The sequence below is a fragment of the Selaginella moellendorffii genome, unplaced genomic scaffold (genome assembly GCF_000143415.4).
Source record: "Selaginella moellendorffii unplaced genomic scaffold, v1.0 SELMOscaffold_51, whole genome shotgun sequence".
Taxonomy (NCBI): domain Eukaryota; kingdom Viridiplantae; phylum Streptophyta; class Lycopodiopsida; order Selaginellales; family Selaginellaceae; genus Selaginella; species Selaginella moellendorffii.
The window spans coordinates 925,839-946,711 of NW_003314312.1; the positions used below are offsets into that span (position 1 = coordinate 925,839).

Genomic DNA, 20,873 nt, shown 5'->3' on the forward strand with positions numbered 1-20,873 from the left:
TGATTTCTTTAGTTTTGGCATATTTTAAATACATAGATGTTTCTATATGGGGTCTCAAGGGTGTGTATGCAAAAGAGCACAAATGTCTTTGGTCAATATCATCCTATTGTATACATCAACCACACATCGCTACTAATATAGATGAATTACTCATAGACAGGTAATGAGTGCTTAATAATAGTTTAGAGTTTTGAGAAGTTTCATGTGTACTTACATGATTCTCAGACATTACTAAAAAGTTTATTATAAAAGTGGAAGAATTTGGTTAGTTATATTATTTAGTGGACTTTGATGTTTTACATATATAATTTCAAGATTGTTTATCGTCAGGGAGTTTTATAGCTAATACTAATATCTTTTCTTGAGGTCCTCTCCCTTATTCACTCTTTTCTTCTAATCTTAATAAATTTATTGTTTTAATATGAATGGATTTCTTACGTAAGGATTCTATGTTGTCGATGGTTGTTATATTTGATATTTAGTATCCATAAAATGCAAAGTTAGATTTCTTTTTTTGACAAAATTCATGAAGCTTAAAAGGTTGAGCAATGGATTCGAAAACTTCATGATGGATTTAAAAATTATATCACCTATTAATGACTTGCTATTTTAACATTTATATTCTTAATATTGCCTTGAAGATATTCTTTATTTTATGGGGAATAATTATGATGATCATTTATGACTGGTAGTGCTTTTGTCTTTATTCCACATTTTCTCTGTACATATTATGCTTCTTCTATTCTAGATGAGTATATAAGACATTGTCCTGTGACTAAGATGTTGCACAAGTCTTTCTGTTTGCTGAAAATTTGATATGATATTAACAAATATATGCATAGTTGTGTTTGATGCCAAATCTATAACACTCCCTCTCATATATCAATTATAATTTCTTGTTCATTTGAGTTGGTGACATTTGATCTAATAGGGCCTTTTCTATAATCGATTACTACAATGAGTACATCATTATTACCTTCGACTATTTAACTCATTAGGTGGAAGACAATGCTTTTGTTAGTGCGTTTAAAACTATTATTAGATACTTCTTCCTAAATTAAGTGGTGTTTTAGCATTCTTTTCTAGAGTAGATTCTTTTATATAATGGTCATGTGTTTATGGCTAAAGCATTTCATGTTTTGACATTTTAGCTAGAAATATACCACATTTTCACAAGTGCTTAACATTCACAAATGAATGGTTTAATGAAATAACTCATTTAGACCTTTAAAGAGATAATTGAAAAGTACATGAACTTTCAATATTTGGATTGAGATAGTTATTTACCTTTTCTTCAGTATATATATATTGCAAGGGTACAGAGTTGTGTTAGTGGTTCACCATATAAACTCTTATATGGTCATAATTTGATATTGTCAATAGAGTTGAGTTTACTTTCACAATTGTTATGAGTTGTCGATGCTAGGTCCTAGGATTAATATTTAAAGAGCATTTTCCCACTAGCTTGAACAGAGTTTACTAAACACTTCAGCTGTGTACAAGTGGAATAATAATGGTGTTATAACTCTCATTATCATCCATTTGTGAAGTACAAAGTGGATGCCCTAGGGTTATATTGTTTTCTCAATTTTATGGTAAGTGATTTGTCTAAAAAGCTCCTTGTTCAATGGAAGGGATCATATTATGTGTTGTAATAAGTTAAACCGTAAATTTATAAGGTTTGGCATGACATTTAACAAACTAATCCTTTAAAAATTATGCATATGTAATGGTTAAAATATTTCACACAAAGGGATCAAGAACCACTAGCACCACCTACAAATACATTGGTGCCTCCTCTTCATATCCACCAAAGAACTATAACTACCTTCTATCCTTCCGAAATGAGGGGATGATATGAAGTCAAAGTGTATGGCTATAATACTATATATTCATATTAGTATAATGGGATAGATGATATATCAATGTCAAAGAGATCAATATACACCTTCTTGACCTATTCAACCATTATAATATAAAAACCATTAGAGGGATTTAAAGAAGGAATAGAGTAAGGAAGAAATATGGTAGGAAGTAATGAGAAAATAAAAATGATGGAAAAAAAGGTAGAAGGAGAAAGACAAAATGAAATACTAGTAAAAAATATTTTAAAAAGAGTAAATATAAAATAGGGGTGTAACACATGTGATCATAGGATGAGATATGAATATATTGTCACCGTGGATCCTTGGGGGATAAATGGGGATAAAATAGCCATTAGGGGCTCTCTTATCAAACAATTGCCCCTTTTCTAGTTAACTTAAGGGGAGAAAGATAAAGTGCATTACAGTTGGTATCAGAGCAAATAGCATGGGTTTAATTCCCATTGATTAATGGCATTAATTAAGGTATATTCTTACCCCTAAATTTGAAACTGTATGTATTGGGCATCTATGCGTACGTCCTTCCTCTTGTGTGGAGTATCCACAAACGAAGGTATCCACCGTGGGATTGCAGTACGGGTGAATGACTAATTGCCTCACATGGAATAGCTAGTCTACACAATGGAAGGATTGGTAGATTTAGTGCGGAAATGAAAGTGTTGGTTCCCTTTGGCTCAGTAGGGTTGTTAATCAATAGTCAATAAGGACATTGACATTTCTAAAGGGGACGTGAGTGTAGTGCATGTGATTATGAGATGAGATTTGAATATACTATCACTGTGGATCCTTGGGGGATAAATGAGGATAAAATAGCCACTAAGGGCTTTCTTATCAAACAATTGCCCCTTTTCCAGTTGGCTTAAGGGGAAAAAGATAAAGTGCATTACAGTTGGTCCACTCTCTTTCTGACCAAACTGTTTTTTCCTTACTGCCATGACAACAGGAGGTCAGTATTACTGAACCCATTATTAGTTCCCACTTGAGTTAGTTGAGAAACTGGTCAATGACCGTGCACTTAAATCGGATAAACATAAGGTAAGAACTTCTATATGTTTCTTGCTGAGCATACTCGGCCTGGTTTGAGAAACTCTTATCATTGACTTGCACTTGCTAGTATCAAAAACCCCCGCAATATTGAGCTTGGTCTCTCAATATCGCTAGATGATAGTTTATTGTGTCTGCCAAACACCCTCGTTATCATGCTCTTTGTGTTGGTTTCATTTCGGTCCCAAATGCTATTTATGGAAAGTGTCCAAATTTGCTCATTTGGCATATCTATGGAATGTAAAGATTGTCCTGAAAAAAATGGTGTTCGTCCCGTGTCCAAATTCACAATCTAGCGTCATTCCATATTTAGTAAATTTCGAGCTTATCCCAAAGACTAACTCCTGATACTAAGGAAGGCTTGGGGTGATGTGTTCCTTAAAGGGGGGGCCTGTGGGGGGTTCCAAATGTATAGTAGGGATAATGGGTAAGTCAGGCATGGCTGATCAATCTAAGACATAGTCTAACTCCCGTTTGCATGCTTGTCCTTGTTTTGCATCTGGCTTGGGTCTAAGCCCAAGTTCCATTCCATGCTAGTTGGTGGAGTACCCATGTCCTTGCGTTAGGCCACCGGTATGCTGAAATAGCATCAAACTCTGTTTGGCTCCGTTTTGTGTGTTAGTCCTGGCATTGGGATGCTGGTTACTTTAGGATTGTTCCAAGTTGTTCCGGGCTCCTATTCATTTGCTCCTTAGGCTACATGCTCGTGAGTCATTATGTGCTCCAGTGCTAATGCTCATTAACTCCATGCTTGGGAGTTTAGCACTATTTCTTTGTTCAATGGCCCAAGCCCCTGAACCTCAGGTTCTGCACCACTATCCTTTGGACACGTGGCATATGACACATGGCATCTGTCACATGGCATTTGTCACGTGGCATAAAGAGGGTTTAGGTTCTACTTTGTGGTGTTATCCTATGGTAAATCACCATAGGATAAAGGGTAAAAACCACGTGCGCTACAAGGGGGGAGACGCCTTGAAGTAATATTTAACATGATTGTATTATACAATTTAGACCAACAATAAAGTCAAAAACTTAACTTGGCAAAACAATTGAAGCTCAAGGTTAAACTCACCCACATGTATAGCTAGATCCATTTTATCCTATACACATGTATGTATATGGCCATTGCCATAGAAAATGAAAATTGACTCTATTGCATAATGCAACTATAAATAATAACATGTGATAATAAATTGAGTAATATTAAGCCCATATAAACTAATATAAAAAAGATAATAAAGGACCTTTTGTTCTAGAAATAAATTTTAAAAGTAAAAACTAAATAAACTAATGCTAAGTGAACCCTTTGATAATACTCTCAAAAGAAGGATGGAAGGGTCACTAATTTATTCATTTCACTACTCAGATATTGTCGATACTAAGGACTCCACCCAACAAATGGACACTAATATAAAAAACACCAATAATATTAATACAAAAATGGAATATAGAAGTGTGTATATCTAATTAGCTCAAAAACCTAGCTGGTTTAGATTAAAATCGATCCAATGGTTATCATAATCTCACTATGCTAATATTAATATACAGCTATACATTTGGACCTCACAAACATAATAAACATTATTTGAATTATTGGGTTTTTTTAAATAAAGATGAGTTCACATTGAATTCATAGTTTATCAAATTTAGGTAATAATAATGAAATTACTCAAAGACAAGAAATGATAAAAACTGTAATCTATAAAATTTAATGTTTAATATTTTAGCTTTTAACATCAACACTATGGACATTTTTTGTTATCACAATTAGTATAATAATTAATTAGATTTTTAAATTTTCATTTTTAGTGCTTAAAAATTAGTATAATATAAAGGAAAATACTATACAAGTTTAAGACCTTAAAGTTTTTAAATGTAATTTTTTTTGTAATTCTTTTTTTAATTCTTTTTTTTAAATGTTTTTTTTTTTTAGTTTTTTTTAAATGCTATATGATTATGTGAATGTTTTTTATTAGCATGTAAAACAAGGATCTCTTTTGATAACTTCTTTTTTCTTTTCCAGCCGCCAGTAAAAGATGGACTAAATCAACGTCCAGGTTTAGTCGTTAACCTCTTGGTTTATGTGATTTGTTGTTTGTGCGGAGGGAATTCTATCAAAAGCACATTATTCCTACAAATGCATAAATGTGGAAGGAATCGATTCCACTCATGCACATTGTGAAGTCCTTGGCCTCTCGATCATCCAATTATAAAGAGAGGAGTGAGCAGATCACCATCGCCCAAAATGTAAGGAGCAAGTTTTCTAGGAAGAAATGATCGATCGATGGATGAATGTTTTTTTTTCTTTCGGAAACAAGACGCATAATCCCGAGGCGGCGGCAAGAAGGAAGCTAGAGGACATGGCAAAAAGCGACCTGGATCAAGCTTTCAGTGAATTCGCTACTGGGTCTTTTCTTCCTCCTGCCGCCACTGGCGCTGCTTCCGTCGCCATCTTACACAAGCATGCCTCGAAACGACGCAACAAACTACCGCCAGGTGTCTATCGATCAATCGATGGGTTCTTCTCAGTCTATGGGATTAAGTTTGATTGTGTGTGGCAGAGGTTGCCGTTTGTTGGAAATCTCCTCCAGATGACGGTGGAGAGGCCACACCGCAAGCTTACAACCTGGAGTAACGAGTATGGGCCGATTTACACCATCAGGACAGGCCAGAAATACCAAGTCATTGTCAGCTCGCCTGAGCTTGCAAGAGAGGTGGTAAACAGCATCTTTCATGGCAAAGCTATAACTCGCTGGTGGCAGGCTCTTGTCGCCAAGTATTCCTCCATCTCCAACAGGGATTTGGGATCAAACATTACCATTCTTACCAGGAACAGGAAGATCGTGGCAATGAGTGACTATGACGAGCGGTACAGGATGCTCAAGAGAATGATGGTGAACAACTTGCTCGGACAAACTTCGCAGGTTACTTTGCTCGTTTTATTGCCTTTGACCTCATCTCGATCTTTCAGAAATCTTTTCGTGGTCACCGCGAGAAGTACTTGTACATTGCACTCGATGGCCTGTTTGATGAGCTCCGGAGGCTTCCCGGCTCTACAGGTCATGTGAACGCGAGAGATTGCATTCTCAACTTCTCTTCCGTCAAGGAATGCACCAGGCAAGTCTTAGTCTATCATCTTGAGCAAGAGCTAAAAAAGTTTAGTGATTTAAGCAGGTTTTCGGCCGAGATATCGAGCGTGTTAGCGTTCTAAAGCTTGGAATGGAGGTGACGAGATGGGAGATTTACCGCACTCTTGTGCAGAACTTGATGAAAGCGTCCGTCCAGATCGACTGGAGAAACTTTTTTCCGAGCCTCAAGTGGATTCCCAACCGGAAGTTTGAGGATGGGATCTACAGGGTGGAGCGCAAGAGGTCTGCGGTGACCAAAGCATTGATGGAGCAGCACAGGGAACTCTCTCGCAGCCAGGTTTACGATCACTAAAGAAGTTTTGGTTTGTAGTAGCAGCGAGACAAGTGCTACTGTGGTGTTCTTCTGGACAATGAATCGCACTTTAGTAAGGACGAGCTGTTGCTGGCTGCGTGGGAGCCGATCATCGAGAGCTCCGACACGACACTGGTGACGTCCGAGTGGGCTCTCTACGAGCTGGCCAGAGCTCCAAAGCTACAGGTAGTATGATCATCAATCCTCACAGTCACACTTGTAAAGCTATAACATCAAAACATTTGCAGGAGAAGCTCTACGACGAGATCAAACGCGTCGTGGGAGACGAGCATATGAGCGAAGACGACCTTCCAAATCTTCCCTTCCTCAACGTTGTCATCAAAGAGACACTGAGAAAATACAGCCCCGTTCCAATTCTCCCCCCGAGATACATACACGAGTAAGTCGAGCTGGGTGGCTACACCATTCCGGCTGGCTACCAGGTGAGTGAAAGCTGAAATATTAGATTCCTGTTAGATCACACACACGTAAACCTTTCCAGCTGATTGTCAACGTCTTTGGAATCCACCACGACCCCAAACGCTGGAGCAATCCCGAGGCGTGGGATCCATCACGGTTTCTAGGCGGCGAAGTTGACATGGGATTGACGTACATGAGACTCACGCCCTTTGGCAGGATCTGTGCCGGGATCGCCCAAGCCTTTTACGTTGTCCCCATGATCATCGCCAGTCTCGTCCAGCACTTCGAGTGGAGCTTGCCCCAAGGTGACATGGACAAAAAGAATGTTTTGGAAGACACGGCCACCCAGAAGCTGGAACCTCTCCAGGCCTGTGCCAAGCCTCGCGTGCCTCGCAGGCTTGCTGGGAATGCCCAAAAAGTCAAGTAAAGTCAATACAAAGTCAAGTGACCTAAAATTTAAAATTGTGTACAAAAAATATACCGTTTTAGTGACGTGTCAAGTGACGTGCCTATGACGTGGCCAAAACGAGGGCTTACTTGGCAATGGCACAGTGCGTCCGGATGGAGCCGTGCGAGCCCGTCAGCACGCCCAGCTCCGACATCTTTTCCATCGCCTTTATGAAGTCGAGATAGAATTTCTCGCTGGAAGCGGCGTACTTGTCGATCGATTTTCTGGTGCGGCTGTCCGAGTAGAATTCTTGATCCGAGTTGAAGAGGCCCTTGCCCTTTTGGATGTTGAGGAAGTAGTGATTGTCGAGCAAATGCGCGGAGCCGTGATCGTTGGCCACCGCGGCGTTGCCATTGGGATCGCAGCTCGCCTTGAGGAAGATGGCGTGCGTGGGATTGAGCGCGGGATCGGGCTGCGCAGTCCCGCTGAAATTGGAGTAGCGATCCCGGAAAAATGGGCAATGCCCAACACCGATGCTGTGCCCTCCTCCTGCGCAGACCAGAAGTTCTCCAGAGTTATGGATCGATCATCATATGTGCATACCTTGGAGAACCACCATTTCCTCCGCAGAGAATCCCCGATTCCTGAATTTCTTGAGCAGCGCGGTCGTGTTCTCAAACGGGCTAGGCAGATCCTTCAACGCTCCCTGGAAGAAGGATCTCCTTCCGTCGCGTCTTCCGAATTTCAGCCTCCAGAATGGTCCTCCACTCTAGATCATCACATGTCAAAAGAAAAAGCTATCCCAGACTCGCAAGAACAATCGATCCATACCAGTGCGACCGCGTCGCGAGCTGCCAGTGCCAGAATATCAGAGCACGACACTGTTTCGGGGCAAACTTCCTCGAGCTGCTCCTTGATCGCATCGATCACTTCGAATCCATGCAGTGACAAGTTGGGTCTCGCATCTCTCTCGGGTGGATCTGGCCCGCTGGATGAATTGAGCATGACCGAGCTATCGAGCCCCTGGCAAAAGCAAAGATCGCGATCCCAGTTCTCGTGAAACAAGAAAGGATTTCACTTACGCCAACGAATGCGTCGTGAAAGACCAGTCGGAGCAATCCCGGCGGGACGGTGTGATCTCTGTTGAGAAAGCTTTGCACGGTCGCTGCCACGATCATCTCGAACTCCGGGCAATCTTCATTGTAGAAATCGCGATCCAGCATCGACGCTCTTGCATGATAATGGCCAGTGATCGCGATGACCAAGAACAGCGTAGCAAAGATCTTAAAAGCCATTATTTGCGATAGCAAAATCGCCAACAGTCTTATACATATGCTAAAGCGCTTAATTAGTTCAAAAATCTATGATTTTGCTATAAAATTAACTAACCGCATGGTAATTATATTTTCCCAAATCTTATCATATTTGACGCGTGGCAAATATTTTGCCACGTATGAGTATTACGTGTCTAAAACGAAGGCTTAGTTGGCAATGGCACAGATCTTCCGGACGCTTCCCTGCGAGCCCGTGAGCACGCCAAGCTCCGAGAGCTTCTGAATCGCCTTCGCGAAATCCCTCGAAAACGCGCTGCTGGAGGCTGCGTACTTGTCGATCGCTGGCTTCGTGCGCCCATCGAAAAGGAGCTCTTGATCCGAGGTGAAGAGCCCCTTCCTGGCCTGGACGTTTGCAAAGTACTGGTTGTCGAGCAGCGGTGGCGTGACTGGATCGTTTGGCAGTGCGGCATTGGCGTTGGCGCTGCAAATCGGTCGGAGCTGCGCGGCGTAGGAGGGATCCAATGTGGGGTCTGGGTTGGAGAGGCGAGACGCGATGAGTGGGCAGTGCCCCACACCAATGCTGTGTCCTCCTCCTGGTTCATATCCATGGATTAGATCATCTCTAGATCGAAAACCATCGTATTCTACCTTGGAGGAGCACCATCTCCTCGGGATTGAAGCCTTTCGCAGCAAATTTCGCAAGCAATCCATTTGCGTCTTCGAATGGGCTGGGGAGATTGTTTGCTTCGTTGAAGTTTGAGCTTCTTCCATCTCGCCGACCGAATTTCACCCTCCAAAACGGTCCATTCGTCTAGACAAAGAAGCGAAAGTTTTACCGGATGTTAGAAATTTGGAAGAAACTAACCAAAGTTATGGCGTCCCTGGCCGCGGTTGCCAAGATATCCGCGCAGGAAACAATGCCGGGGCAAATCCCCTCGAGCTTGGACTTGATCGCGTCGATCAAATCAAAGCCATGCAGCGAGAGATTTGGAGTCGCAAGTCTCTCCGGTGGATCACTCCCTCCCGATGAATTGAGCAAGGGTGACCCATCAAGGCCCTGGAAGAAACAATCGTTCTTTCGTTAGATCTCCAGGGAAGGCTTTGAAGTTTAGCTCTTGACACTCACTCCAACAAAAGCGTCGTGAAAGAGCATCCGGAGAAGACCCGGAGCAACACTAGGATCTCTATCGAGGAAACTTTGGACGGTTCCAGAGACGATCACTTCGAAAGGAGGGCACGAATCATCGTAGAATCCTCGGTCCAGTGCTCCTTTTACTCTACAATTGCTCGAAACAGTCGCCACTACTACCAACACAAGCAAGAACTTTGCACCCATGGATAGACCTTGGAAGTTGACAATGGATATCTTGCAATATTTCCTACCGATGAATGGATCGATCGCACTGCATGCATTGGAAAGCTTGGGGATTTATATAGCCAAGTCCAAAGCACACATTGGAACATGCCTCGAACCATTGCGTGTGCTCTGGGTTGACGGCGATTATATGATTCTAATTTGTTAAATATCCATTAACCGTTGCGTGGATGGGCTTGCATATGGTTGTCACGCGCCTTTCAAAGCTTTCTTAAAACGCTCGAGCTTATTAAAATTTTGATCTGGTCGTGCAAAGACGTGGTTTAGATTCTAGGCTTTTTACGAGAAGAACTCACACATGGAAATGACGCGGTTTGATCTTTAACAAAGTTTCTCAAACTCTTCTTGTTCCAAAACGCTCAAACTTGCATTGCCTCCATGGAGGATCGAACTCCAGGCCTTCAGTTTACAAGACTGACGCTCTACCACTGAGCTATAGAGGCATTAGACAGCTTAAGATAGTTTTAAGCAAAGAATCCACATTTTATTCTTGTTCACGCTACAAAAGAATGCTCATTGTGTGCTTCGTCTATAGCGAGAAGATCTCACTTGGCGATGGAGCAGACGGTTCGAATGCCACCAGTGTTGGACTGAAAAGGTGGCAGAGTGATCAACTTCGCCATCGAGGCTCTAAACTGCTGGGCGAACGCTACCGGGTTGGATGCAAAGGTATCGACGAGCGGTTTAGTCTGGGGGTGGAAGAACAGCCCCTCGTCCGAGGTGAAGAGCCCCTTCCTCTGCTGGAGGTTCTTGTAGTACTGGTTGTCGAGCGTGTTCTGGGTGATGGGATCGTTGGCCACCGACGCACTGGTCTGGCATTTCCTCTGGAGCTCCTGCGCGTAAGTGGAGTTGAGAGTCGGGTCTCGCGACGTGATCCTGCTCTGGAAGAAGCCACAGTTTCCGAATCCAAAGCTGTGAGCACCTGTGAGATCACAAGCAAGATCCAAAGTTACCATCTGATATCCGAGAGGAAGTTTGAAGTACCTGAGAGTGCCACCAAGTCCGAGACGGAGAGCTGCTTGGCATTGAATTTGCTGATCAATGAGTTGGTGGATTCGGAGGGTGCAGGAAGCTGAACCTCGGCAGCGCTGGAAACTCGTCCATCTTTCCTTCCCAGTGGAACATCCCACGATGGGCCTCCAGCCTAAACTATAGTGGTTAAATCTAAAATAGTTTTTGAGAAAGTTTCTTACCTTGACAACTGCGTCCCGCGTTGCTTGTGTCAAGATATCAGCGCAAGAGACGACTCCGCGGCACGACCTCTCGAGCTTGCTCTTGATGGTGTCAATGACTTGGAATCCACGGAGCGAGAGGTTTGGCCCGGCTTGCCTCTCCGAGTTTGGGCCACTGAGAAGAACCGAAGCATCGCATCCCTGTCAAGTTATGAGGTAAGTGTCGAGCATCACTAAAACCCACAGGAGGAACTTACTCGAACCCAGCAGTCGTGGAAGTGCATCCTCAAGAGCCCGGCAGCGATGGTGGGATCCTTCTTCATGGCAGCAGCCACTTCATCACTGACAGTCTTGGCGAAAGAGCTACATTTGTTGTTGTAGAACGTGAGGCTCATACCACCGGCGGATGGAGCTGGCGTAACAGCTTTCACCTTCTTCGCTTTAGATTTCTTGACCTTCTTCTTCTTGGTGGCCGCATCACCACTCAAAACCAGCAATGCGATGACGAAAAGTAGCAACAAGAGCCTCTTGGATGGCAGCAGCGAAGCCATTTCTTTCCCTGGCTTTTATCTTCAGTATGTAGATCGATCGAGATGAACAACACCTGTGCTCTATCCCTGTGGAATAAGTACTCCTTACCGCTACTCTACCTCGAATGGAAACCGATGAGAGAAACAAGCAGGAAGGATGGATATATAGCTTCGTAAAACGTGTGCATGTTTGCATGTCTTTGGCAGCTCATTCAAGCTACACGATCGCGAACATGTTAGCAACAAAGAAACAAAAAAATACTCACAAGTGAACTCTTAGTAGAGAAACTATTTACAGATTTGGTCGCCGTAAAAAAGATCACCCAAACTTTGACGATATGGTTGCTGCAACGCTGGAAGGATAGAACATCATGCAAAGGGGAGGATCCACCTTTGCCAGCGCCAGGATTGCCGAAGGAACGGCCCAAAGGCCATCCCCGCAAATCAATCCCGAGGCAAACGCTGGAACGTAAATCTCCGACTTCTTCCTGTTCAGCTGCTGCCATATAAAAACTATCACCGTGCCGATGAACATGTCGATGGCGAAGTAAGCTCCGATGTAGAAAGGAATCGCCATAGCCATCGGGATAGGAATGTACTTAGAGTACTTCTTCGGCAGCAAGTCCCTGATGCCGTTCACCACCACTGCCATGACGAAGAAGGCATAGCACAGCTCCAAGCAGTGCGCTGGAAGAGCCGAGAAGCCTTGCACCCCGATGATAGCCATCTGCCTGTAAATCACTGCGTAGGGAGCCTTGTACTGCCCGTTCTCGTCGCCGATTGGAAAAGCCTTCCAGAACATCCAGAACGTAAGCGGTGCCAGGACGCAGCCCAGGAACGTACCGACGATCTGAGCGACGAACATGGACCTGGGAGATGATCTTGTCAGGTACCCCGTCTTGAAGTCTTGCATGAGATCAGATGCTGTAGACACGATCGTCATCATCACTCCGCAAGCTGCTAGGCCCGCGACCACTCCTCCGTTGCCAGCACCGGCCCAGGCAGCAAAAACGAAGAGGCCGATCTTTCCATAAGTTGACGACAGACTCCAGTCGGTGAGGCCAGTTCCATAAGCGTTGCAAAAGGCCAGAACCGGGGCGAGGATGTAGCAAGTCATGACGAAGTACCATCTCATTGGCGGGAAGATCTGGGGAATCACGCCGGTGGAGATGGCAGCTAGACCAATGTAGCACGACGAAGCCAGCCAAAATGGAATCCTGCCTTTGAGGAACGTCTCGTTTCGTTTCTTCTCGTCTGTCGTTAGTACGCCGTCGCGGGAATCAGCGCCTGACAATAAAACAAGACGCTATCCATATCAGCAAGCATATTAAACACGGAAGCTTTGCTCACCGGCAGTGATGGGGAGGAGGTCCGTCTTGTAATGTTTGTACATAAACCACACACTCACAATAACAACCTTGATGAAGTTGTAAAGCCCATCTCCAAGAATTAACGCAATAGCAACAAAAACCTGCACGATTATGTTGAGTCGTGAACCAAACGACAGAAAAAAAGACAACTCCAAAACGAACCTTATATCCATATAGACCCCGGAAATTTGAGCCCTTGAAACTCTTGTCATACCAGCCCGCCGTACTGATAAGAGGCCACATGATCCCCCAGGAGATAATCGCACCCAGCAACACGGAAACATTCACAATATGTGGACAAATCATGCCCGCTCCAACGTAAGTTAAGTTGAAATCGAAGAGAAACCTGTAAGTTTGAGGTAAGTTCACATTTTCGCACCATTTTGATTTTTTACTTGTTGTTCAGGGCTTTCAAGCCAAGCGTTGGAAAGTTATCGAAACCGCACGCGCTTTCTCCGTCGCCGCTATAAAACCACTTGAAGAAACTGAAGAAAAAGCTCAGGCCCATCGTTTTAGCTAGGCATTTCACCTGTTTCCTGTTACCACAGATCAAAATCCCTGAGAATCCCGACGGGATAAAGAAATTTTGCTTACTTGGCAGTTTTTGCACCTTCTGGAGTGTGGAAGCTGTTGATGAGAATTGCGGTGGCAGTCCCGCTGGGATACGTAAGCCTGTATTTCAGGATCATTATCTGAAAAGCAAACAGCACGCTCAGTAGAGTTGCACACAAGAATAACAAACCAAACACGGACCTTGCTGAGTGGTACAATCACCAGAATGCCAAGGAAGCTCACTGTGAAAATAAATGCAAATATCCATCCCAGAGCGGGTGTCTTGACGTCTACAGCTCGATTTCCTGGAAAACTTGCTCCAATCTTCTTGTAGGTGTTGTCATCCAGTCCCAAAAGATATGTGCCAAAACCACCTGAGAGAGAGAGAGAGAGAGAGAGGAGCTTTCAAGTTTGGTGATGCAACCAGAAAAAGATGTTCTCACCGCTGAAAGCAATTCCGTAGCAAGCCACGACACACGTCTGGACGACTGTGTTCTCCTGACGGGTGAAAGGCCTGGACCAAAAGTTGAGCCTGGTGAAGACACCGTTCCAGAACTTGATCATGAAGAAGCCAAGAAGGCCAGCCGACACATTGAGAGACGGGATGATTCCAACCGTGAGGCTGAGCTTGTGGGTGATGATGCAGAAGAAGCCTCCCAGGATGGCGCTCACGACCAAGGCTCGGAGCGTAATCTGGTCCTGCCATCGAGGAATCGCTACCTTTTCAAAGAGTTCCTCCACCGAAAAGCACTCCTTCCCGTTGCCGTTCACGAGGACATCCGAACCATCCCACTGCCCTTCTTTTTCGAAGGTCTCGTCGCCCTCTGCCGGGAATTGCTGCTGGACATCTCTCGTGTGCTTCGGCTGGTGCTCCTCGGAGGAGGATTCCATGACCATAGCTTCAGCTCACAGCTAAGATCCTGCAAAAGGGCGGCTCCACTGAGACTCCAGAAAACGACAAGGAACTAACCACGAGCACAGTGGCCTAGATCGTCAAACCCTCGAAGAACAGGGTATATTTGAGACATTTTTTCTCTTTTTCTGGCAAGAAGACCGACAGTTATCTTAAGAGCGGAACTGAATGAAAATCCGAAAATCCCACCAATTTGGAGCAGTGGGCTGGGTGCGCACGGCAATGAGAATTGAGTGATGTGCACTGCAAGCACTACTTGAATGATCCAAATCTCTGGAACGAAAAGCGATAAGAGAGAGAGAGAGAGAGAGAGAGAGAGAGAGAGAGAGAGCCCACCGATGCGACAGTGCACGGCTTCATGCGTTGATAGTCTTCCTTCACTTCGTCCTCATGATAAAATCCTCCACAACTTTACTAAGCCGTCGTCTCCAGCCGAAGCAAGAATGTCATCGTCCTGAAACACTGGGTTTCCTTAGCCTGGAAGCTCGTCAAAATGATTAAAAATTTTACCTTCGGATGCCATCTCACGCAATTCACGTCTGTGCTGTGAGCCTTTTGTTGCTTTCCAACCATTGAAAACACTGCTCGCTAATTCCGCGAGAAAGTCAAGAGCGCGACCTCTACAAAATATAAATATATAGAAAGCTTACCGATGTATAGGACGGATCATTGGCTTCAGCGAACACGCGGATTGCATCGTCGCCTGCCGCTGAAGCAATCAGGCCCGACCGCCTAAAATATACACACAAGACGCGCGCGCACACATATTAAACTTCGTCAAGAAAGAAGAAAATATAAAAAAAATTCTTCATTCACCTCGACCAATGCACAGAATAGATGGTTCTTTCGTGATAGCCAGACAAAGTACAGAGGTGCTTCCTAAAAAGGCAAAACTTAAAGATAAGAGGAAGCAGAATGATAAAACTTAACCAGCTCGATTCCAGGGGATTCGTGCTCGTATCCCACACAACCAGCAATAGATCATCACTGTAACGAAGCTGCTAAGTGGACAGAAGGTAGAGATTAAAGAGAGAGAACGCACCTACATGAGACCATTCGTTTCCCATCGGCGTCGAATGCTACGCTCCATACAGTTGAGCTATGACCCCTGGTTTTAGGCAGCCAAAGTTACAGCGCCAGAAGAAGAATCATACATACTGGTTGGGCTCAGCAAGCGTCTGAACGCACGACCAATCGTCTCCATTTGGATCGGGAGCCCACACCTGAGAAGCAAGAAAAAATCAAGAGTTCTCCGTATTGCTTTCGAGAATTACCTTGATAGAATTGTCATAGCTGCTCGACACAAGAATGTCCTCAGTAGGATGAAACAAGACCGTTTTCACGTCTTGGGAATGGCCATTCAATACAGAGACTGTTTGGAAATCGTTCTCGGCTTCCATTTCCCAGATCCACACACTCTTGTCTCGACCACAAGTCGCGAGAAGAGTGCCAGAAGCACTCCACGCGATTGATTTCATCTCATTTTCATGTCCCTGGCTCAAGAAAAATAAAGTTTGCCAAAGAGAGAAAACGAGAGAGAAATATATAAGTACCTCTAGTGTAGCAACGCACTCGTAATCACCTCCTACGTCTTCCCACACAGCTCCAATTCCATCAAAGCACGCGGTCGCAAGCAATTTCCCATCGGGCGACCAGTGACACGACCTCACAGTGCGTTTGAAAGAATCGATCACGGCCTAGATGACGAGAGAAATTTCCGTCGGCAATATCACTCGAAATGTGACCGCCATACCTTGCAATTCCACGAGGAAGAAGAAGAAGAAGAATCCGAGCAATCGCCTTCCCAAATCCTCACTGTCTTGTCTCCGCCACACGACGCCAGCACGCTCCGATTCGAGGAGCTGGCCACTGGATTCCAGGCAACGCTCCAAACACGATCGGTGTGGCCCTCGAGCTCCTGGATCGCCTCCATCGCCACAGCCATAATAAAAACCCTAAACCTCCTAATGCAAAAATATTTCGAGTATATTCGTATAGCTTCTAAAAAATTACATTAAAGGTTAATCCAACGGCCCTGATTTGTAAAGGAGAGATTATTCCAATCTAACGGCTCCTAGAGTTCTAGTGGTATCCAATTGGAGCCGGCGAGTCTTTGAGCTCCTTCCCTTGCAAGTGAGCGTCCTGGAAGCAAAAGGAGAGAGAAACGTAAGAAACACTAGAACTTGATCGATCGATCAAAATCTCTTACCGCAGCGAAATGGTTCACGTCTCTGTGGTGAGCTTCGTCCGCCCGGACCACGAACACCACGTCTCGCAACGTCGCATCGCTGGGGAGCCTCCAGTAATCGATAGCGATGGCGGGGGCGGGAGTGTTTGGCATGCTTCCCTTGTCCAAAGCAGCGAGGAACTCCGTGTAGGAGGCCACCGCTTCTTCCTCCAGGTAGCCCACGAATCGATGCGCGAGGCGCGGGAAGATCAAGTAGAGCGCGAAGTAGCCATTGAAGAAGACGCCCTGGACCGCCAACACGAGAGCGCGCTCGTACCACTTGGGCTGGAAAACCTCCATGAAAGTCATGAGATGCATTCGCTCGTTCTCGGCCTCCTCGAGGAGAGCTTTGATCCAGCCGCCACTGTGCTCGAATTTGCGCAGGGATTTGCAGTGGAGCAGCATCCCTCCAACCATGCCTGGGACTGCTGCCACTGTTTCCAATAGCACGGCGTGACAGCCATGGCGTTCCTGCGAATCGATCGATCTATGAGATCATCCAAGGAAAGCTTCACGCTTTTCTACTTGCGTACCTGGAAGAAGAGGTCTGACAAAGCGCGGAGGAACTTCACGGTTTTGAGGGCGACCTTGTCAACCACGGCGTCGGGAATGTGGTGTTTCTTCACATCGATGCTCGTGTCGGAGACATAGCTGTCGGAAGGCTTTGAGAAGAAATTCCAAACAACAAGATCGATCAATGGATCATCCAAGGACATTGGATCAAAAGCCCACCTTGAAGCAGTTCCACGGCCAGGGAGTACCGTCTTCCCGGAGAGTTTTCTTGGTGATAATTCCCCAGTAGTTAGAAAATTGCTGGTCGTCGTTCTTGTGATTCTCGTGATCTGTGGGAGAATTTTGGCTGTTCACGACGTGGGCAGCGGCGCTGCTGCTGAATCGCGATGACCCACAGCGAGAAATCTGGTGCGGGACCGGCCTCGCGAGCTTGTCCAGGAAGAAACTGCGAGATCCAGAGGAGAAATGGCGGGACGAAGAACTTGGAGTTAGGCCGGATCTAAGCTCAATTGCCCGCACCAGCAGCCTCGCAGCAGCCTTGCCTTTCATTCCGCCAAGAAGAATTAGGAAAATCAAATGGATTTTCGCGCGAGATCTGTGCGAGAAAGAGGAAAAAGAACCAATTGAATGTCTACCTTTTGGAAGAATGCTGGAGATCCCAAATGCCAAAATGGCTCCTATTTATGCTTCCAACGAGCTGGGGCAAGACATAGACGAACGATGCTTCTAACGAAGCATCCCTGAGCAGCAGCATGGTCAAAAACCTAGTCAGGTAGAACAAGTCAAAGAATTTTCATTCAAGCATTTATCGCTCCTTGACACACAAACGTTTGTCCGGCAGGAGGAGTTCTACGCCCTTCTTCTTGCGTTTCAGATCCTCCTAGAATCATATAATCTTTGTCAACCGACTATCAGCTGAAGTGGGTCATAACGGTAAACGGCCTGTCACTGGAATAACGTCGCGAGAGAGATCAACTTCCCGGTGGCTGCGTGTAGATGTTGGCCATCATCAGGTAGGCCGACGCGTTCTCGGGCTCCAGCTTCACCAGCGCCTGGAAAGCAGCATTCCCAGCTGCGTGATTGTTCCACTTGTGACACGCCGCCAAGACGATCGTCCAAGTCATGGCCGTTGCTCTATACGGCATGGCCTCCACCATCGCCACCGCTTCGCTCACCAGGTTGGCCCTTCCCAGCATGTCGATCATGCAGTGGTAGTGCTTGAGCTCCGGCACCACGCCATACTTTGGAAGCATGGCCGCGAAGTAGTCCTTCCCCTTCTCCACCAAGCCGGCATGGCTGCACACGGACAGCACCCCCAGCAGTGCAACTCCATCCACCTGTAAGCCCTCCTTGCGCATCCCTTCGAGCAAGCTAAACACTTTCTCGCAAGCTCCCTGGCTGCTGTATCCGGCTAGCAGTGCCGACCATGCCACCGCATTCTTCCGGTCGCTGATGGAACCAAACAGCTCCTCGGCGTCGCTTATAGACCCGCATCTGCTGTAGAGTCCCACCAGGCAGTTGGACACGTATGGCTCGCACTCCACCCCCAGCCGGCAAACGCGAGCGTGGACGAGCTTTCCAGTCTCCAAGGCTGCCAAGCTGCTGCAAGCCGTGAGCACGGCGGCGAAAGTCCGGGTGTCTGCCGCCGCTGGACTGCTCTCGTTCTGCGTCATGCGTGCGAACAGCTCCGTCGCAAGCTCGGCTTCCCCGTTGTCTACGAGCCCAAGTATGAGAGCGTTCCAGGACACCACGTCGTGGCTTTCCATCCGGTCGAACACCTTCCGGGCATCCATCACGCTACCGCATTTGGAGTAGGCGTCAATCAGTGTGTTCTCCATGATAAAGTCGACGTCGCGGCAGCGAGAGTGGATGCTCATCACCTTCTCCAAGTAGTCCATCCCCACAATCTTCCTGTCGACTTGCAGCGCTTGAGCAGCACCCCTGCAGTCCTCCTCTTTCCTTGCAGCCAAAGAAGCAATGGAACTCAGCGCAGCGACAGAGGTCCGAGCGTTTGGCAGCAGCCCCCGAGTCTCCATGCAATGGAATAACTCCACTGCCGCTTCATCCTCTCCATTCTCTCCACAGGCCTGGATCATCGCTGTCCACACCACCGTGTCATGCCGCGGCATTCTGTCAAAGGTAAGCCGAGCATCCAGCACGCTTCCACACTTCCCATAAACGTCGACGAGACTGCTGGCTACGAATACGTCACAATCCCACCCGAACTTCGCAGCTTCACAGTGGATGGCCATGCCTTTGTCCAAACACGAGACTTTCACGAGCTTTCCATCAATCTGCTGCGCTTGATCCTTTGCTGCCAGTCCCGTGCAAGCTACCAGTGCTGTGACAAACGTCCGAGAGCTCGGAAGACACCCTACTTCTCTTTGCATGCACCAGAAGAGCTCCAAAGCTAGCTCGGCCTCGTCGCTCTCCGCGTAGCCCAGTATCAGCGCCGTCCAGCACACCGCATCATAGTGAGGTAGCCTGTCGAAGATTGCCCGAGCATCCGCCATGCTTCCACACTTAGCATACATCACCACCAAGGAGCTGGCCACGAAGAAGTCCGAAGAGTATCCGGACTTTAAAGCCTGCCTGTGAATCTCCATCCCCTTCTGCAAAGACTGGAGCTTCACCAGCTTTCCCGGATCCTCATACGAGCACTGGAATCCAACTTCTCTCGCAGCCAGGCCAGCGCAAGCCGTTAACACCGCCACGTAGGTGGAGCCATCGGGTAGAACACCATCTTCGCAGGAGCTCATACGTCGAAACAGCTGCAAAGCCATCTCCCCTTCCTCGTTGTCTATGCATCCCTGGATCATGGTGGTCCACGACACAGCATCCCGCTGCCTCATCTTCTCAAACACCTCTCGAGCACGGTCGAGCCTCCCACAGCTCGCGTACATGTTGACCAGCGTGCTTCCAACGTAGACATCCGACACAAAGCCCAGCTCCACGGCCAGAGAGTGCAGTCCCGCGCCTCTCTCCAGGCAAGCTTCTTTCCTCCACTTGTGCGTCACGGCTAGAGAGGCGCATGCCATCAACGCAGGCACAAGAGTCCGGGCGTTGACAAGACCCTCTTGCATCTGCATTCGATCGAAGAGCTCCAGCGCAAGCTCTTCGTCACCATTCTCGACGCATCCCAGCATGAGAGAGTTCCAAGACACCACGCTCGGGAGCGTCAACCTGGAGAAAACAGCGTAAGCCTCGGCCACACAGCCACACTTTGAGTACATACCAATGAGCGTGTTGGCCACGAAGAGGTTGGAGTTCCAGCCACACTTAGTCGCGAGAGCGTGAACAGCCATTCCTCTCTCCAAGCTCCTCGCCTTGACGATCCTCCCATCCACACTGCTGCCTCTCTCCCTCTCAGCCAGAGCCGAGCAGGCCATGAGAGCCGCCACAAAAGTCCTGGACGAGCACCGTTCCTCCAAAGTCTGATCGAGCGAGCCAGCTGCGATGAAATCGTCGAAGAGCTTGAGAGTGGTCTCGCTCTCTCCATTCACGGCGCAGCCCATCATCAGCGTGTTCCAAGACACTGCGTCGCGGCGAGGCATGGAATCGAAAGCTCGCTGCGCGTCCGGGAGGCTCCCACACTTGGCATACATGTTGACGAGGCTGTTCCCCACGTAGATGTCCGCCGCGAGGAGCCCAGTGGCCGCGACATCGCAGTGGAGCCTCCGCCCGAGATCCAGCTCCCGGCACCAGCTGCAAGCCTTGAAAGCTGCGAGTACCAGAGACACCACAGCCTCGGGAGAAATCCAAATCCCT

The 20,873-nt window shown here is 46.7% G+C and overlaps 7 protein-coding genes, 1 non-coding gene and 1 pseudogene across 12 annotated transcripts; 1 reads left to right on the forward strand and 8 right to left on the reverse strand.

Annotated features, from left to right (window-relative positions):
- The first annotated feature begins 5,290 nt into the window (after positions 1–5,290).
- Positions 5,291–7,218, forward strand: LOC9634837 (annotated as a pseudogene).
- A 106-nt stretch (positions 7,219–7,324) lies between these two features.
- On the reverse strand, positions 7,325–8,474 carry LOC112350532 (peroxidase 2-like). Its single transcript, XM_024686866.1, has 4 exons — positions 8,262–8,474; positions 8,011–8,202; positions 7,783–7,885; positions 7,325–7,728 (listed from the first exon to the last, which is right to left on the reverse strand). Exons 1-4 carry the CDS (start codon positions 8,472–8,474, stop codon positions 7,325–7,327), a joined length of 912 nt encoding a protein of 303 aa, XP_024542634.1.
- Positions 8,475–8,554: 80 nt separating this feature from the next.
- LOC9634218 (peroxidase 27) lies at positions 8,555–9,844 on the reverse strand. The gene is made up of 4 exons (XM_024686948.1): positions 9,580–9,844; positions 9,319–9,510; positions 9,102–9,264; positions 8,555–9,046 (listed from the first exon to the last, which is right to left on the reverse strand). The coding sequence occupies exons 1-4, from the start codon at positions 9,787–9,789 to the stop codon at positions 8,661–8,663; spliced, it is 951 nt and encodes a 316-aa protein (XP_024542716.1). The 5' UTR covers positions 9,790–9,844; the 3' UTR covers positions 8,555–8,660.
- A 355-nt stretch (positions 9,845–10,199) lies between these two features.
- TRNAT-UGU lies at positions 10,200–10,271 on the reverse strand. The gene has a single exon. It is a non-coding gene; the product is annotated as a tRNA-Thr (tRNA).
- A 16-nt stretch (positions 10,272–10,287) lies between these two features.
- On the reverse strand, positions 10,288–12,119 carry LOC9634838 (peroxidase). Its single transcript, XM_024686818.1, has 4 exons — positions 11,258–12,119; positions 11,022–11,201; positions 10,813–10,972; positions 10,288–10,750 (listed from the first exon to the last, which is right to left on the reverse strand). Exons 1-4 carry the CDS (start codon positions 11,549–11,551, stop codon positions 10,374–10,376), a joined length of 1,011 nt encoding a protein of 336 aa, XP_024542586.1. The 5' UTR covers positions 11,552–12,119; the 3' UTR covers positions 10,288–10,373.
- On the reverse strand, positions 11,678–14,494 carry LOC112340400 (probable metal-nicotianamine transporter YSL6). 2 transcript variants are annotated; one of them, XM_024686813.1, is made up of 8 exons: positions 14,426–14,494; positions 13,896–14,372; positions 13,654–13,826; positions 13,495–13,592; positions 13,296–13,436; positions 13,063–13,246; positions 12,881–13,001; positions 11,678–12,817 (listed from the first exon to the last, which is right to left on the reverse strand). In XM_024686813.1, the coding sequence occupies exons 2-8, from the start codon at positions 14,347–14,349 to the stop codon at positions 11,850–11,852; spliced, it is 2,139 nt and encodes a 712-aa protein (XP_024542581.1). In that variant the 5' UTR covers positions 14,350–14,372; positions 14,426–14,494; the 3' UTR covers positions 11,678–11,849. The 2 variants fall into 2 exon arrangements, with proteins under 2 accessions (XP_024542581.1, XP_024542579.1); XM_024686811.1 differs by having other exon boundaries at positions 14,423–14,494.
- Positions 14,449–16,313, reverse strand: LOC9634839 (protein CIA1). 4 transcript variants are annotated; one of them, XM_024686814.1, is made up of 11 exons: positions 16,119–16,313; positions 15,919–16,062; positions 15,640–15,858; positions 15,524–15,588; positions 15,408–15,473; positions 15,296–15,352; positions 15,182–15,244; positions 15,016–15,097; positions 14,876–14,953; positions 14,702–14,819; positions 14,449–14,638 (listed from the first exon to the last, which is right to left on the reverse strand). In XM_024686814.1, exons 1-10 carry the CDS (start codon positions 16,308–16,310, stop codon positions 14,754–14,756), a joined length of 1,032 nt encoding a protein of 343 aa, XP_024542582.1. In that variant the 5' UTR covers positions 16,311–16,313; the 3' UTR covers positions 14,449–14,638; positions 14,702–14,753. The 4 variants fall into 4 exon arrangements, with proteins under 4 accessions (XP_024542582.1, XP_024542583.1, XP_024542584.1 ...); XM_024686815.1 differs by having other exon boundaries at positions 14,702–14,827; XM_024686816.1 differs by lacking the exon at positions 14,449–14,638 and having other exon boundaries at positions 14,703–14,819; positions 14,876–14,946.
- Positions 16,314–16,333: 20 nt separating this feature from the next.
- LOC9634840 (ubiquinol oxidase 2, mitochondrial) lies at positions 16,334–17,763 on the reverse strand. Its single transcript, XM_002981948.2, has 4 exons — positions 17,325–17,763; positions 17,126–17,254; positions 16,575–17,063; positions 16,334–16,507 (listed from the first exon to the last, which is right to left on the reverse strand). Exons 1-4 carry the CDS (start codon positions 17,652–17,654, stop codon positions 16,448–16,450), a joined length of 1,008 nt encoding a protein of 335 aa, XP_002981994.1. The 5' UTR covers positions 17,655–17,763; the 3' UTR covers positions 16,334–16,447.
- A 117-nt stretch (positions 17,764–17,880) lies between these two features.
- Positions 17,881–20,691, reverse strand: LOC112350502 (pentatricopeptide repeat-containing protein At5g27110-like). Its single transcript, XM_024686810.1, has 2 exons — positions 20,341–20,691; positions 17,881–20,288 (listed from the first exon to the last, which is right to left on the reverse strand). Exon 2 carries the CDS (start codon positions 20,249–20,251, stop codon positions 18,077–18,079), a length of 2,175 nt encoding a protein of 724 aa, XP_024542578.1. The 5' UTR covers positions 20,252–20,288; positions 20,341–20,691; the 3' UTR covers positions 17,881–18,076.
- Positions 20,692–20,873: the final 182 nt, after the last annotated feature.

Bases quoted from the DNA above. Each gene is read 5' to 3' on its own strand.
- LOC112350532 (XM_024686866.1), bottom strand. From the start codon at position 8,474: ATGGCTTTTAAGATCTTTGCTACGCTGTTCTTGGTCATCGCGATCACT. The intron at 8,203-8,261 runs GTAAGTGAAATC...TGCTTTTGCCAG, and splicing joins TTCACGACGCATTCGTTGGC to GGGCTCGATAGCTCGGTCAT. The intron at 7,886-8,010 runs GTATGGATCGAT...TCCTTCTTCCAG, and splicing joins CTCGCGACGCGGTCGCACTG to GGAGCGTTGAAGGATCTGCC.
- LOC9634218 (XM_024686948.1), bottom strand. From the start codon at position 9,789: ATGGGTGCAAAGTTCTTGCTTGTGTTGGTAGTAGTGGCGACTGTTTCG. The intron at 9,511-9,579 runs GTGAGTGTCAAG...TGTTTCTTCCAG, and splicing joins TTCACGACGCTTTTGTTGGA to GGCCTTGATGGGTCACCCTT. The intron at 9,047-9,101 runs GTAGAATACGAT...GATATGAACCAG, and splicing joins GGAGATGGTGCTCCTCCAAG to GAGGAGGACACAGCATTGGT.
- LOC9634838 (XM_024686818.1), bottom strand. From the start codon at position 11,551: ATGGCTTCGCTGCTGCCATCCAAGAGGCTCTTGTTGCTACTTTTCGTC. The intron at 11,202-11,257 runs GTAAGTTCCTCC...ATAACTTGACAG, and splicing joins TCCACGACTGCTGGGTTCGA to GGATGCGATGCTTCGGTTCT. The intron at 10,751-10,812 runs GTACTTCAAACT...GTGATCTCACAG, and splicing joins GGACTTGGTGGCACTCTCAG to GTGCTCACAGCTTTGGATTC.
- LOC112340400 (XM_024686813.1), bottom strand. From the start codon at position 14,349: ATGGTCATGGAATCCTCCTCCGAGGAGCACCAGCCGAAGCACACGAGA. The intron at 13,593-13,653 runs GTCCGTGTTTGG...TTTGCTTTTCAG, and splicing joins TGATTGTACCACTCAGCAAG to ATAATGATCCTGAAATACAG. The intron at 13,247-13,295 runs GTAAAAAATCAA...TCAAACTTACAG, and splicing joins TTGAAAGCCCTGAACAACAA to GTTTCTCTTCGATTTCAACT.
- LOC9634839 (XM_024686814.1), bottom strand. From the start codon at position 16,310: ATGGCTGTGGCGATGGAGGCGATCCAGGAGCTCGAGGGCCACACCGAT. The intron at 15,859-15,918 runs GTACTTATATAT...TTCTTGAGCCAG, and splicing joins AGTGCGTTGCTACACTAGAG to GGACATGAAAATGAGATGAA. The intron at 15,589-15,639 runs GTAATTCTCGAA...CTTGCTTCTCAG, and splicing joins GCTATGACAATTCTATCAAG to GTGTGGGCTCCCGATCCAAA.
- LOC9634840 (XM_002981948.2), bottom strand. From the start codon at position 17,654: ATGAAAGGCAAGGCTGCTGCGAGGCTGCTGGTGCGGGCAATTGAGCTT. The intron at 17,064-17,125 runs GTACGCAAGTAG...ATCGATTCGCAG, and splicing joins TGTCAGACCTCTTCTTCCAG to GAACGCCATGGCTGTCACGC. The intron at 16,508-16,574 runs GTAAGAGATTTT...TTTTGCTTCCAG, and splicing joins ACGTGAACCATTTCGCTGCG to GACGCTCACTTGCAAGGGAA.
- LOC112350502 (XM_024686810.1), bottom strand. From the start codon at position 20,251: ATGCTGGGATGCGTCGAGAATGGTGACGAAGAGCTTGCGCTGGAGCTC.